This window comes from Salmo trutta, chromosome 32, assembly GCF_901001165.1.
Source record: "Salmo trutta chromosome 32, fSalTru1.1, whole genome shotgun sequence".
Taxonomy (NCBI): domain Eukaryota; kingdom Metazoa; phylum Chordata; class Actinopteri; order Salmoniformes; family Salmonidae; genus Salmo; species Salmo trutta.
Window position 1 is genome coordinate 11,159,102 of NC_042988.1, and position 16,542 is coordinate 11,175,643.

At 43.2% G+C, this 16,542-nt stretch overlaps 1 protein-coding gene across 4 annotated transcripts; it reads right to left on the reverse strand.

Annotated features, from left to right (window-relative positions):
• Nucleotides 1–511: 511 nt before the first annotated feature.
• nmt1a (N-myristoyltransferase 1a) lies at nucleotides 512–14,804 on the reverse strand. 4 transcript variants are annotated; one of them, XM_029727535.1, is made up of 12 exons: nucleotides 14,644–14,804; nucleotides 12,307–12,418; nucleotides 11,894–12,038; nucleotides 5,061–5,179; nucleotides 4,791–4,882; nucleotides 4,470–4,586; nucleotides 4,108–4,278; nucleotides 3,889–3,997; nucleotides 3,561–3,731; nucleotides 3,143–3,310; nucleotides 2,317–2,454; nucleotides 512–1,932 (listed from the first exon to the last, which is right to left on the reverse strand). In XM_029727535.1, the coding sequence occupies exons 1-12, from the start codon at nucleotides 14,751–14,753 to the stop codon at nucleotides 1,912–1,914; spliced, it is 1,473 nt and encodes a 490-aa protein (XP_029583395.1). In that variant the 5' UTR covers nucleotides 14,754–14,804; the 3' UTR covers nucleotides 512–1,911. The 4 variants fall into 4 exon arrangements, with proteins under 4 accessions (XP_029583395.1, XP_029583392.1, XP_029583396.1 ...); XM_029727532.1 differs by having other exon boundaries at nucleotides 12,301–12,418; XM_029727536.1 differs by having other exon boundaries at nucleotides 12,307–12,415; nucleotides 14,644–14,803.
• Nucleotides 14,805–16,542: the final 1,738 nt, after the last annotated feature.

Below are 16,542 nucleotides of genomic sequence, written 5' to 3' on the forward strand. Positions count from 1 at the left end.
GTCATATGCAATTCATAGATTAGGGCCTAATGAATTTATTTCAATTGACTGATTTCCTTATACGAACTGTAACTCAATAAAATCAATGAAATTGTTGCATGTTGCGTTTATATTTTTGTTCAGTATACATCCATTTTGGGCACTGGTGCAGTAATTAGAAAGATGATTGTAGTCTGAAACCATTTGAGCCAACTCAAAAACATCTCTACGTTTAGTAAAGGAAGATGTTTAAACCCACTTCCATTTTCTGTCAAATTCCTTTGAATGTTATAACCTTTATGTCTGCACTAAAATAGCAAACTCAAACCAAATGGTTCATGGGAAATTATTTACAGAACAAGAAACACAAGTATAACAAGAATCCAAATGAATTGTTTTGACTGATTTTGGCGTCACACCTCAAGTCGAATTTGACCACCAAGGGGTGATGGGTAAGGCAGAAGTAACTCAGTGAATATCTTCATGATAAACTAAAGGATAGAAATCACCTGAGAGCAACCATTACAAAACCTCACAGCAACTTCTATATTTTATTTTGCACAAAAATTCCCCTGCATCTTCACATTTGTTTTTCTGCATCATAAAACCATGAGACCCGTTATTAATTTCGGTTTGCATCCCATCCAACACTCTAAATAAAAACAAAACGTTTACTTGGGGTGTTACCCAGCCCCCTCCCCGGCCCAGGTCCCAGAATCCTTGACAGTTTCAATTCTCAATTTCAGAGGTGTTATACCCACAAACAGTATCCAGTCCCTTCCGTGCCCCGTCTCAGCAGCCCCCACCCAACCATTTCCCTACTCCAAATATCTGCTCTCCTGACCGCAGCTTTTTCTTAAAACAAAAAAATAACAGTCCGAACTACTAAGTTCTAGTTGACAGCTGTTCCATTTAAACGGTCATCGTTGTATTTTCTTCTGAACAGGGCTTCTGAATGAGTCACGACAGTTAGTAAAGATGGGACAAAAAAATATATATATAAAAAAAAAAAGATGAAGGACAAAACCCCTCATTTACCCCTCGGTCAGCTGTGTACAGAGTCAAGTCTAGAACGCCTACATTGAAGAAAATTGAGGGGTTGATAGTAAATCTGCAGTTTCAAGCCTCAATAGCAAAAGAAGAAAAACATTGACAGAAGCCCTTGTCTTGTGTCCACTTCGGATATTAATGACCTATTTTTTTTGTTTAGTTCTTCCTTTTTAAATGTTTTTGATTGTTTCGATTTTTTTCTCTAACACTGTACTTCGGGGATGATGAGAGATTTGTTTTGAAAAAGCGCATCGCACACATGAAGGAATATAAAATGTTAGCGTCTACAGGGTGGGCAATTCCAGTCCTCGAGGGCCTGATTGGTGTCCCAGTTTTACCCCAGCCACAGCTAACACACCTGACTCCAATAATCACCTAATCATGATCTTCAGTTTAGAATGCAATTTGATTAAATCAGCTGTGTTTGCTAGGGATGGAGAAAAACTGTGACACCAATCAGGCCCCGAGGACTGGAGTTGCCCACCCCTGGGTCAGTATGTGTTAGTATAATTTTCCTATCATGTTTGTCTTACAGTACATGTATGTTGTGTAGTTACATGTGTGTGTTATTTGGCGAATTGTGCGGTGTGTGTATAAGATATCTGGTACAATCATGACAGACTTCAGTTGGGATGGTAACTAAAATGGCTTAAGGTCCATGTGATGGGAGGGAGAGAGAGCGTGGAGAAGGACCAACTCCCCCGACTCCCTGCCTGGCAGCGGTAGTGCAGGTCAAAGTTCAAAGGTCAAGAAGTAAAAATGGGCGGTGGGTTCTCTTTCCTGAAGCAGGAAGTCCATCGGTCCATCTGTCAGGTGGTCAGTGCGTTTTGTGGTCTCCTGGCCTAACTGTGACGCTCAGTGGGGGGGGGGTGAAGAGGGATGTCACTGTAGTACTAAGCCAACCTGTGAACCACAGAAAAAGGAAGCTTATGATAGTTTCACCAGAAGTTAAAATGAGAACACACACGATGAGTTCTGTGAGGCCTGTATACTTCTCTGCCTGGCTTAACTGAGATAGCAAGATAATCAAGTCAATGGTTCCCTCCCTCTCTCATTACACTTCCTCCTTTTGTACTAGAAAAAAATAAACTATTTAGCTCTTAGTGGTGGATATCGCCATAGGCATGATCTAATGACCCATTGGTTTACAGTAGTCTAGGTAACACAAAACACTGTTTCAATATCGTCATATTACCATGAATAATTTATATCAATGCGAAAAAGAGTCATCTCTCTAGGAACTGACTGAACTAACAGTAAATATGAACTATGGGCATCATGACGCACCTTCTCTGATCCCATGCTAGGACACTTCCAATTGTACAGATAATACTGTAGATTTCCGTCTCCGATGCCAAACTTGAGCTTCTCAAGGAAAGTCTTATTCTCCATCAGGTCCAGTGCATTGAAAACGTCAAACCCTTTCTGGATATTGACAATAGATAGGGATGAGAGAGGGGGATACAGAGAGATGGGGGAGAGGGATTGAGTTGTGTATAATTCATCTTTATCTGAGTATACAAAACATTAAGAACACCTGCTCTTTCCATGACAGACTGATCAGGTGAATCCAGGTGAAAGCTATGATCCCTTATTGATGTCCCTTGTTAAATCCACTTCAAATCAGTGTAGATCAATGGGAGGAGACCGACAAAGGATTTTCAGTTGAGACAACTAAGATATGTGTGCCATTCAGAGGGTGAATGGGCAAGACAAAATATTTAACTGCCTTTGAACGGGTATGGTAGTACGTAACAGGCACACCAGTTTGTGTCAAGAACTGCAATGCTGCTGGATTTTTCACACAACATTTTCCTGTGTGTATCAAGCACGGTCCACCACCCAAAGGACATCCAGCCAACTTGACACAACTGTGGGAAGTATTGGAGTCAACATGGGCCAGCATCCCTGTGGAACACTTGACACCTTGTACAGACCATAGCCCGACAAATTGAGGCTGTTCTGAGAGCAAATAAGTGGGGGTGCAACGCTATATTAGGAGTATTCCTAATGTTTGGTATACTCAGTGTACACAGTAAATATTTAACCTGGTACTCAAATCCAACTTCCATTTGACCCCCAACCCCCAGCCACCTGAAGAGGACCAACTCACCGACTTGGCCAGAATGAGTGCGTCAGACATCAGGTCCAGCAGGGTGGTGGTGGTGTGCACGTTGTAGAAGGAGTAGGCTGCCTTGAGGCTGCGGTGCACTGGATGGTTCATGATAGTAGAGGGGAGCGTGTAGAAGCTCAGGAAGTCCGTCACCTTGCCCCCAGAGGACTGCCACAGGGAGAAGACACACATCCTCCAACTTTACATTCACTCCATTTTAGATGAGTGTGAAATGCATTTCCAGAGCTTTGACATAATGTGAACAATGTTGTCTAGAGGTAGAAGAGTCTAGAGGGTATCTGTCCATATATGGTCGTGTGTAATGGTCTACTTAGTGTAGACCATATATACTAAGCGTGTAAGGTGTTGTAATGTTATAGGTGTCTATGGTAGTGTACGTTTTATCAATGGTACTGACTACGACCAGGTAGGTGTCGATGATGCTCTCCTGGGGCAGCAGCCAGTGCTCCACCTCCTCGGGGCTCATGACGGGGGCCAGGTGGAACTGGCTCAGGTACTCCAGGAGCAGGCGATGCACCGCCGGAACATCCTTCCTGGTCATCGGCCGCAAGCCAGACGTCTTTGGGGACTGGAGGGAAGGAGATGGAAGGTCATGGCAATCCTTTTCAATGGAGGGTTTTATGTCAACACAATAGACATTTCAAATAGAGGCATCAGGTGATGGCTGAGCGGTCGGGTGTTGTGCAGAGGATAACCTCTAGATGGAGCTTTGCTCACTGACTCACCTCAGGCAGACGGTACAGCTTCATGGTGCGTTGCATAGTCATGTTCCGGCTCAGGTGAGAGAACTTCACCTCGATCAGCTTGCGTGGGTTCAGAGAGCGATGCCAGTACCTATACAGATAACAGATTTTATAATCACTTTGTTTTTGTGTTTAAGAGCATATGCATTTGGTTGGATGGGTATCTGTCTGGTGTGGTTGGTATGTCTCTCAGTGACCCACCTGCAGGTGCCCACGGGTTTGGGCAGTACCACGCCAGCGGTGTAGACAGCCTGGAAGATGCCCTTCAGGTTGACCCGTCTGGTGATCTCTCGGATCAGGACTGGCGCTACCCGCTTGGAGCGCAGCTTCTTGTGGACGCACAGAAAGTTGATCTCCACCATCTTCTTATCTCTAAATGACAAAAACAGTCTAAAGTGACAAAGGCCTCTTAATGTCTGACTTCTTACAGCAAATTAACACATGAAATGATATAGTCAAGGAGCAAATTAATATTACATTCCTATTGTTAGCTATATTAAAATACTACAGTGTATGGGAGTAATAAAAGTATGTGAACAAGAGCATGATGCATATTCACTGACTGGTCATAGATGCGGATGTTGGCAGGGATGGCACTGATGAAGCCCACCAGCTTCTGGTTGGAGTTCACCCTCACCCCACAGTGCCACTGGGGCAGCCAGCCGGGGGGGCGCAGAGCCCTGACAGAGAGAGACATTACAATTGCAGGTCAGTTCCCAACTATGAAAGAAAACCTGAGGGCCAAGTTTTCCTGGTCAGAAAACTCCTCCTGCCTTTAAAAGATGACACAACTAACATAAAATAGCTCTCTATTGAAAGAGATTGTTACATAAATGAGACTAGCTGAGTAACAAAGGTGACGTAGCTAAGTAATAAAGAGTTACCAGAGCAGGAACTCTGGAGAGTAGTCGAAGCGGAACATGTTGTCATCATCCTCCACGTAGTTCTCATTGAGCAGAGTGTACAGCTCCTTCAGCTAAGAGGAGGAAGAATAAGAGACTGAGCCATGGGAAAAAGGTCTAGGGTTAAATTGAGTAGGGTAAAGTGGGGTCAGCTGTTGGAATAACCACAAGTGAAGTATTTTGATTGCTATCACTATATTGTTTTGGGACACTCAAGTTTGGGGTGGAGGGGTTGTAGAGGAGCCTGCTCACCACAGCGGCGTTGCCCAGGTCCAAGGCGTCCCACGTGAAGCCTGGAGGAAGGCTGTAGGGCTCCTCCCGGATGTTGTCTTTGTCAGGCTCAATGGAACCATGTGATGTCACCATCTCCCCTAAGGTAAACAACAAAACGCAATGTAAGAGGATTTAAGCAATCTGCATATTCAATGTAAATATACAAAGCATACTTTTTTAAATTTAACCTTTAACTAGGAAAGTCAGATAAGAATTTGTTCTTATTTTACAATGATGGCCTACCCCGGCCAAACCCTACCCCGGAATCGAACCAGTGTCTGTAGTGACGCCTCTAGCACTGAGATGCAATACCTTAGACCTATGCGCCACTTGGGAGCCATTATAGGAGGTTTAATCCAAAAACAGAGGGTCCAATTGGACTACTCATATCAAATCTCCTCAGGTTACTACCGCTTTTTAGAATAAAATCATAAGCCTATTTTAACAATGAAAAGCCTGTCTAAATGTAATTAATCTACACTGAACAAAAATAAAACATGCAAAGTCTAGGTCAAATGTTTCATGAGCTGAAACAAAAGATCCCAGAAATGTTTCATATGCACAAAAAGCTTCTCTCTCTCAAATGTTATGCACAAATATGTTTACATCCCTGTTAGTGAGCATTTCTCCTTTGCCAAGATAATCCATCCACCTGACAGGTGTGGCATATCAAGAAGCTGATTAAACAGCATGATCATTACACAGATGCACCTTGTGCTGGGGACAATAAAAGGCCACTAAAATGTAAAGTTATGTTTCACAACGCCACAGATGTCTCAAGTTTTTAGGGAGCATGCAATTGGAATGCTGACTGCAGGAATGTCCACCAGAGCTGTTAACAAAGAATTTTATGTTAATTTCTCTACCATAAGCCTCCAACATCATTTAGAGAATTTGGCAGTACGTCCAACCGGCCTCACAACAGCAGACCATGTGTAACCACGCCAGCCCAGGACCTCCACATCTGGCTTCTTCACCTGCAGGATCGTCCAAGACCAGCTACCCAGACAGGTGATTAAACTGTGGGTTTGAACAAACAAATAATTTCTACAGAAATTGTCAGAAACAGTCTCAGGGAAGCTCATCTGCATGCTCGTTGTCCTCACCAGGGTCTTCACCTGACTGCATTTTAGCGCTGCAACCGAATTCACTGGCCAAATGCTCACCTTCGATAGCCACTGTCAAGCTGGAAAAGTGTGCTCTTCACGGCTGAACCCCGGTTTCGACTGTACCAGGCAGGTCTCGTGTATGGCATCGTGTGGACCAGCGATTTGCTGATGTCAACATTGTGAACAGAGTGCCCCATGATGGCGGTGGGATTATGGTATGGGCAGGTATAAATTAGACAATTAATAATTCTTCCATGGCCTGCATACTCAGGCTTGTCACCCATTGAGCATGTTTGGGATGCTCTGGATCGACGTGTACGACAGCGTGTTCCAGTTCCCACCAATATCCAGCAACTTCGCACAGCCATTGAAGAGGAGCGGGACAACATTCCACAGGCCAATCAACAGCCTGATCAACTTCATGCGAAAGAGATGTGTCACGCTACATGAGGCAAATTGTGGTCACTCCAGATACAGCCTGATTCTGATCCACACCCATACTTTTTTTAGGAATCTGTGACCAACAGACGCATGTCTGTATTCCCAGTCATGTGAAAACATTTACATTTAAGTAATTTAGCAGACGCTCTTATCCAGAGCGACTTAGAAATTGGTGCATTCACCTTATGATATCCAGTGGAACAACCACTTTACGTAGATTAGGAGCTAATGAATTCATTTCAATTGACTGATTTCCTTTTATGAACTGTAACTCAGTAAAAATCAATGATATGTTGCATGTTGCATTTATATATATACACATTTTTCAGTTTGTGACAAGGATATACCATGACATTTGAAATTCTTAAGTCAATAAAACAACCTTTTGAATGTAGTTTTTATGACGTGCGTCCCATAAAAAAGACAACGTAGCCTATACTGGTTACACGCTTTTGTTATTATTGTCAGCCAATCAACATGGCACTAGCTCCATGTGTAGCAAGCAACTCGGGAGATCTCTAATCAATGCAAAATGGAATTATTAAATTACAGAGTTCAGTTAGCTAAATGAGAAGGTGAAAGCTACACCAAGCAATCATCAGGTAGGCTGCTGTTTATTCTGAATGGAGTTGTAGTAAACAAGGACAGGAAGAGCAGCAAAATAGCCTCAAATAGCCTAGGTACAGTGCATTAGGAAAGTATTCAGCCCCCTTGACTTTTTCCATGTTACAGCCTTATTCTAAAATGGATTAAATTGGGGAGGGTTCTCATCAATTTACACACAATACCCCATAATGACAAAGCGAAAACAGGATTTTAGAAATCTTCGCAAATGCATAAAAAGACATAAGTATTACATAAGTATTCAGACCCTTTGCTATTAGACTCGAAAATTGAGCTCAGGTGCATCCTGTTCCCATTGATCATCCTTGTGGTGTTTCTACAACTTGATTGGAGTCCACCTGTGGTAAATTCAATTGATTGGACATGATTTGGAAAGGCACACACCTGTCTATATAAAGGTCCCACAGTTGACAGTGCATGTCAGAGCAAAAACCAAGCCATGAGGTCGAAGGAATTGTCTGTAGAGCACCGAGACAGGATTGTGTCGAGGTAGAGATCTGGGGAAGGGTACCAATAAATGTCCCCAAGAACACAGTGGCCTCCATCATTCTTAAATGGAATCACCGACCATTTCAAATCCCACCGTACCTTCTCCACTATGCAATCTGGTTTCCAAGCTGGTCATGGGTGCACCCCAGCCACGCTCAAGGTCCTAAATGATATAACCACCATTGATAAAAGACAGTACTGTGCAGCCGTCTTCATCGACCTGGCCAAGGCTTTTGACTCTGCCAATCACCGCATTCTTATCAGCAGACTCAACAGCCTTAGTATCTCAAATGACTACCTCGCCTGGTTCACCAACTACTTCTCAGACAGAGTTCAGTGTGTCAAATCGGAGGGCCTGTTGTCCGGACCTCTGGCAGTCTCTATGGGGGTGCCACAGGGTTCAATTCTCGGGCCGACTCTCTTCTCTGTATACATCAATGATGTCGCTCTTGCTGCTGGTGATTCTCTGATCCACCTCTACGCAGATGACACCATTCTGTATACTTCTGGCCCTTCTTTGGACACTTTGTTAACTAACCTCCAGACGAGCTTCAATGCCATACAACTCTCCTTCCGTGTTCTCCAACTGCTCTTAAATGCAAGTAAAACTAAATGCATGTTCTTCAAAAGATTGCTGCTGACACCCACCCGCTCGACTAGCATCACTACTCTAGACAGTTCTGACTTAGAATATGTGGACAACTACAAATACCTAGGTGTCTGGTTAGACTGTAAACTCTCCTTCAAGACTCACATCAAGCATCTCCAATCCTAAATTAAATCTAGAATCAGCTTCCTATTTGACAACAAAGCCTCCTTCGCTCATGCTGCCAAACATACCCTCGTAAAACTGACTATCCTACCAATCCTTGACTGTGGCGATGTCATTTACAAAATAGCTTCCAACACTGTACTCAGCAAATTGGATGCAGTCTATCACAGTGCCATCCATTTTGTCACCAAAGCCCTATATACTACCCACCACTGCGACCTGTATGCTCTCGATGGCTGGCCCTCACTACATATTCGTCGCCAAACCCACTGGCTCCAGGTCATCTATAAGTCTTTGATAGGTAAAGTCCCGCCTTATCTCAGCTCACTGGTCACCATAGCAACACCCACCCGTAGCACACGCTCCAGCAGGTATATTTCACTGGTTATCCCCAAAGCCAACACCTGCTTTGGCTGCCTTTCCTTCCAGTTCTCTGCTGCCAATGACTGGAACGAATTGCAAAAATCACTGAAGCTGGAGAAATATCTCCATAACTAACTTTAAGCATCAGCGTCAGAGCAGCTTACCGATCACTGCACCTGTACACAGCCCATCTGTAAATAGCCCACCCAACCACCTCATCCCCATATTGTTATTTTTGGGCTATTTTGCACCCCAGTATCTCTACTTGCACATCATCATCTGCATATCCATCACTCCAGTGTTAATGCTAAATTGTAATTATTCCGCCACTATGACCTATTTATTGCCTTACCTACCTAATCTTACTACATTTGCACACACTGTACATAGATTTTTCTATTGTGTTATTGACTGTACGTTTGCTAATCCCATGTTTAACTCTGTTGTTTTTGTCTCACTGCTTTGCTTTATCTTTGCCAGGTCGCAGTTGTAAATGAGAACTTGTTCTCAACTGGCCTACCTGGTTAAATAAAGGTGAAATAAAAAAATTGAACAAGTTTGGAACACCAAGACTCTTCCGAGAGCTGGATGCCCGGCCAAACTGAGCAATCGGGGGAGAAGGGCCTTGGTCAGGGAGGTGACCAAGAACATGATGGAGAACTGACAGAGCTGAACTGACAGAGCTGCAGAGTTCCTCTGTGGAGATGAGAGAACCTTCCAGAAGGACAACCATCTCTGCAGCACTCCAACAATCAGGCCTTTATGGTAGAGTGGACAGACAGAAACCACTCCTCAGTAAAAAGCCTGCTTGGAGTTTGCTCTCAGGACTCTCAGACCATGAGAAACAAGATTCTCTGGTCTGATGAAACCAAGATTGAACTCTTTGGCCTGAATGCCAAGCGGCACGTCTGGAGGAAACCTGGCACCACTCCTACGGTGAAGCAAGGTGGTGGCAGCATCATGCTCTGGGGATGTTTTTCAGCGGTAGGGAGACAAGTCAGGATCAAGGGAAAGATGAACGGAGCAAAAGACAGAGAGATCCTTGATGAAAACCTGCTCCAGAGTGCTCAGGACCTGACTGGGTCAAAGGTTCACCTTCCAACAAGACAAGGACCCTAAGTGCACAGCCAAGACAATGCAGGAGTGGCTTCGGGACAAGTCTCTGAATGTCCTTGAGTGGCCTAGCCAGAGCCCGAACTTGAACCCGATCGAACATCTCTGGAGAGACCTGAAAATAGCTGTGCAGCAACGCTCCCCATCCAACCTGACAGAGCTTGAGAGGATCTGCAGAGAAGGATGTGCCAAGATTGTAGCATCATACCCAAGAAGCCTGGAGGCTGTAATCACTGCCAAAGGTATATCAACAAAGTACTAAGTAAAAGGGTCTGAATACTTACGTAAATGTGATATTTAAAATTTATCAAAACCAGTTTTTGCTTTGTCGTTATGGATAATTGTATGTAGATTGATGAGGGAAAAAAACTATTTAATCAACTTTAAAATAAGCCTGTAACATAACAAAATGTGGAAAAAGCCAAGAGGTCTGAATACTTTCCGAATGCACTATAGCTAGCTAAAAATTAGCTGGCTAACATAGCTAGCTTCTTTACATCGAATTGATGCAGTCAAGACAGGCACTACCAGATGGGATGATAGACAAACTTGTAGAGGCCATAAGTTATCTAACTAGGGCGAGTGTGTATGGGACTTTGATCACCAATAACGTTGTTCTGAATTGCGAAACAGGCCGTTCATAAATTCAGAGGGTTATTATGTTCCTCAACTAATTAAGCGGTAGATCTAGGCTCGACACTGAGCGTGCTCAGCACGCAGAGAGTACACCCCGAGTATGCCATAGCATTGTCGAATCATACAAAACTTTAACGGCAGCCAAAGAAAAGTCAAAGACCAAAGTCGCTAAGCTTGCTCGATAAACTCAACAAATGACAGAATATAACCTATTTGGCTAAATTGACTTGATGATTACAGAGATAGCAGATCAGCTCATGAATAACGGGGAGATGGACAGGAAATTGTTTAAATATCAAGGTATCTTAACAGGGACCAACTCTTAAAAAAATATACAGTTCTTTGATCATGCGAGACAGGAGTCAGAATTTTGGGTTTCAGTGGGATTGGGATGATAGGACAATAGCCTAGGCTCTATAAGGCTACTACTTGAGTCAAAAGATAAATAATACACTTGATTTAGGCTACATTTTTGCAAGCTAAATGTTTCTGATCAGTGAAAGATCAGCAAACGAATAAATGAGCTACCACTTCCACTTGTCCAGACAGTGATCAATTAACCAAATATAGAGCGAATCAGTGACACAAAATCCCATTGATTATCAGACAAGTCACAGGCTTTAGGTCAGGAGTAGAACAGGCTGCTACGCGAGTGAAAACCAAAAGCCACTTGCATCACTATGGTGTGTTCTCTCTCTGCGCTTTTTCTAGGCCCAATGGCTGTTTTTCTCCTCTCTTTTTACTCCGCTTCTGCCCGCCTCCGCTACCGTTTTCTAGAAATGTGGCTTTTGTTTCAGGTTCATTTCATTTCTGTGATGTCAGACCAGGGCTCGTGTTTCCAGCTCACCGAGCTTGGGTCAGACCATGGTTGAATTTTCAGTTCTGATAAGAAATCTAAACTGCATTCGGGTCTCGTCTGAAGTCCGGCAGTGTCAATTATGCATGAACTTTGAATTTACGGCGACTTTGTGAAGTAAATATGCTAGGTTCAAGGCTTCCATGAGACAACCTGCTTGGATATTGTGCCATTTTATTTTTGCCAATCTGCTACTGCACATGTGTATTTTGAGGAATTGCATTAGTGCGACATTGGGGGAAAATTATGTAATTTCTTGCTTGGACCATGTCTTGTCATTTAATTTTTTCGGGAAATGTGAAGAGTGGTCCCGGTACAGTTCCCGGTAACCCGGTTACCCATGTTAATCCCTACTAGTCACTACAGTGAGGTTGTGGAGACATCTCTGTACCCCTGCCAAATGTCATACCTAGCTTGGGGACGGGCTGTGTGTCCCAGAACTGGTAGCTGCGTCGGCTTGCCTCCTCCATGGTTTTGGCAGGGCCCTGACCTACAGAAAACAGTTCAATGGCCTTTTGGATCTCCTGCAGCTTATCAGCAGGCAGCGAGTTCACCTGTGTAGAGAGAGAGAGAAAGAGTAATGTAGGGTTGAAAAGGAAATAAATTGCCAAATGCAAAACAATGTCTACACAGACAAACACACCCACTAATCTCCATTCAGTTTTGTAGAGTCCATTTTCAAAAGTTACAGAACAATAAGTCAATGTCGGTCTTTCTAGCACTACTCTCGCAAAAGGAACGAACAGAGGGACACAAACACAAAGCAAAAACATTTGCCCCCACACTCACTCATGTGGCCTACACACATGTACATACATCTACCTTGGCTAGCGGATCCTCCTCGGCAGGTTCTTTATTTGCCCCAGACTTCTTCTTCTTCTTTTTGTTTTTCTTCTTCTTGGCACCGCTGTCATCTCCCTGGCCCTTCTCACTACCATAGGACAACAACAACAAAAACATGTAACTATAAGACTTTCCATAGGCCAGCAGAGTGCCACAACTGTTTCAGTCCTCTTCATTACCAACCTAGAATACACAGGTTTTTTTTTTAAGATAGGTTGGCAACTAGCATGTGGTGACCTTTTGTCTCAAAAACACATAACTTACAGTTCATCCCCAAGCTAGTTTAAATTGGTTGGAGTTATTCCTCCATCCCCTGATCATCAATGACTCTAGAAGAGCCCCCACCCCGAGTCCCATTTCCTGGGCAGGACAGGGAGACAGCAGCATACTTACAAGAACTGGGGATAATCCCATTAGCTTCCAAGAGGGGAGTGAGGCTAGGGACTGGCCTGTATTTGTAACACCAGGACAGATGGTGAATCACATGACCCCCGGGGGGAGTATGTGTGGCTATGCGTCTGTGTGTACGTGTGTATGAGGGACGTTAAGGGGACACTGACAGGAACAATAGACGACCAAGCATTCAATGGCTTATTCGACAGGCTTCCATTCTAGCAGTCGAGCCTAACTACCATCCAGAACCATTCACCCTTTCATTTCATTTAGCTAACTAACATTAACATGAATATTTGATAGCTAACTTATCTACCTAGCAGGGTTCCAGATGCTTGCATACACGCTGACATCGTCAAGCCACACAAGGGCTGTAATCCACACTCAGTTTAAATTGGTTGTTGTTGATTGTTGGAAGAACAAATATAGCTTCAATGCAAGCAAGGGAGTTTTGACAATGGTTGCATCCCAGATAAACAAATAGCAAGCTAGCTACATGTCACTATATGGTTAGGTCAACCCTGCAATTTACAGAAGGAATGTTGAGTAATTACTTTAATTTTCTCCTGGCAAAATAAGGGAGCTCTAGAGCTCAAACTCTGGCACTTATTTTCTTGGGGGGGGGGGGGGGGGGGGGGGGGGATTTGAACTCAAATTAGCCATAGCTCTGTGAGTGAGCAAGATTGAGCTAGCATAATAGTGAACACTTGAACCGGATTTTAACTTCTCTATTAAACATATGAAATGTGGTTAGTTCTCTATAATTTAGCCTAACAGGGTAGAAATGTATGAGTGGGCCATACAGACTAACAACATGAAGCATGGAAAAATAGATAAAAATGGTTGTTTATATTGTTGTACATTTGCACCCCCGTTTTCCCACCAAAGAAATTATGCAACTTCCTGAATGTGGTGTCATTTTAGAAAAATATTGTTTTCTTAAATGCAGAATTACAACAAACTATCAGGGACACAAAGAAAATCTTAAATAAAAAAATACAATAACCATGGAAAAAACGTTTTAAATCTACATTATTTTAGAGCCCTTGTTAAATTATCTTATCAATATAATTTAACAAGGGCTCTAAAATAATGTAGATTTAAAATATTATCAGGCTTACATTTCTCATGGAAGTTGATAAATAATGTTCAAAAATGCATAACATTCCCTTTCAAGGGCCATATTTATGTGTTATGATAAAGTACACCCGACCATATATTTAAAGCCTTTTGGAATCCACATTTTATACTAAATAAGAAGAGACATTTCCTGGGGACAGAAAATGCAGCGCATGGTGGGAATGAACCAACTATGCTAAACAAATTAGCACCTATCATGCTGGTGTTGCTGTGCTGAAAAGGAAAACAAACGATGCATCATCAGGGTAAATAATATGCTGATTTCTTTGACAGACAGTGTCACAAGTTCGGGAGTCAGCTAGCTAACAAGTCATCGTCGTAAAAAGGCATAGCTGGCTAACTAACGTTATTAGTTTCGCATTTGACTTACGACGTGGTATTTAACATTTGGACGCTGTTCTCTATTCGAATGCCAAGTGTTCCAGTTAAATGTTGTACTACAATCTGATTTGTGTTGGTCTTCACCGCATAACTGTATTTAATGTATCATAATAATGGGTTCAATTTCTTGTACAGTGACCAATGTTAGTTAACTATGCCTCGCGATAAAAGCAAAGGAGGAATGGCATGAAACCCCGCCCACAACAGGAAAATACCCAATTTAGATCCAATCAGAGAGACAAGCAGGCAATTAGTAAACCGTTATCACCAATCGTCCAAAAGAAAGTGGGAGGGATTAGTTGAATTGGTATGCTCAAGCTTAGCTCGCATCGTATCTTTAAAACGAGCGCAAGAGCATGACACATTTTCTATAATGCTACAAAAATAAGTTTGCACCCTTACCCATCATCAAAGTGATGCTCTTCATTTTCGCAATCACTGCAGTGTCCATGGTCTTCTTCTACCTCCTCTTCTTTCTCCGGCTTCGGCGCTGTCTCATTCTCATCCGCCATCTTTAAACAGGAAGTGAAGAACCACCGCGTGCATTCAACGCCTCAACACAACCTGCGATACTATTGGCCGACTGTTGTGGTGCATTCTGGTTCCTGTAGTTATTCATGTGACAGGTTGTGAAATTGAAATCTTAATTTTAACAACACTTTCGAAGCAGGAAAATGGATGCAAAAGGCTTCATAAGGTACATGTCCCTAAACAGGATTGAGCCTTAGTTGTCTATTAAGCAATGCCACGTAGTTGTGACTCACTCAATGATTTATATATACACTAGATGATAGCTCAGATGTGAACTAAAAATAAAAATTGAAACAATTTAATAAAACAAATTTCCTTTAAGTATTGTTTTTAGAAAGGAGCTATTTTACTGTCCCCACTACAACAACAAAGTTACTTGAATACATGTAATTTGGTCCTTAAAATATTTATTTGTGATACTGTACACTTCCATTCATTCCTATGGAGGACAGGTCATTCTGGGAAGTGCTAATATGGCATCAGCAATCAAGGGATTAGATACATCATTGGACTCACCTGTGTTGATATGTGCCATTCATAGACAGTATGGGGGTGCAAGCAAATCTTGTCACCTGACCATGGTATAATCATGATACCAGTGGTGTATAGTAGCTAAGTAAAAATACTCTGAAGTACTACTTAAGAAGAGTTCTGGGTTATCTCAAATCAAATGTTATTAGTCACATGCGCCAAATACAACAGTGAAATGCTTACTTACAAGCCCCTAACTAACAATGCAGTTTAAAAAATATGAATAAGAAATAAAAGTAACAAGTAGTTAAAGAGCAGCAGTAAAATAACAATAGCGAGGCTATAAACAGGGGGTACCGGTACAGAGTCAATGTGTGGGGGCACCGGTTAGTCGAGGTAATATGTACAGGTAGGTAGAGTTATGAAGTGACTATGCATAGATAATAACAGAGAGTAGCAGCGGCGTAAAGGGGGGGGGGGGCATTTGATTAGATGTTTAGGAGTCTTATGGCTTGGGGGTAGAATCCTCTTGGACCTAGACTTGGCGCTCAAGTACCGCTTGCCATGCGGTAGCAGAGAGAACAGTCTATGACTAGGGTGGCTGGAGTCTTTGACAATTTTTAGGGCCTTCCTCTGACACCGCCTGATATAGAGGTCCTGGATGGCAGGAAGCTTGGCCCCAGTGATGTACTGGGCCGTACACACTACCCTCTGTAGTGCCCTGTGGTCGGAGGCCGAGAAGCTGCTATACCAGGCAGTGATACAACCAGTCAGGATGCTCTCGATGATGCAGCTGGAGAACCTTTTGAGGATCTGAGGACCCATGCAAAATCTTTTCAGTCTCCTGAGGGGGAATAGGTTTTGTCGTGCCCTCTTCACGACTGTCTTGGTGTGCTTGGACCATGTTAGTTTGTTGGTGATGTGGACACCAACGAACTTGAAGCTCTCAACCTGCTCCACTACAGCCCCGTTGATGAGAATGGGGATGTGCTCTGTCCTCCTTTTCCTGTAGTCTTGATCACGTTGAGAGAGAGGTTGTTGTCCTGGCACCACATGGCCAGGTCTCTGACCTCCTCCCTATAGGCTGTCTCATCGTTGTCGGTGATCAGGCCTACCACTGTTCTGTCATCGGCAAACTTAATAATGGTGTTGGAGTTGTGCCTGGCTGTGCAGTCATGAGTGAACAGGGATTACAGGAGGGGACTGAGCATGCACCCCTGAAGGTGCGTGCTCAGGATCAGCGTGTTGAGGATCAGCGTGGCGGATGTGTTGTTACCTACCCTTACCACCTGGGGGCGG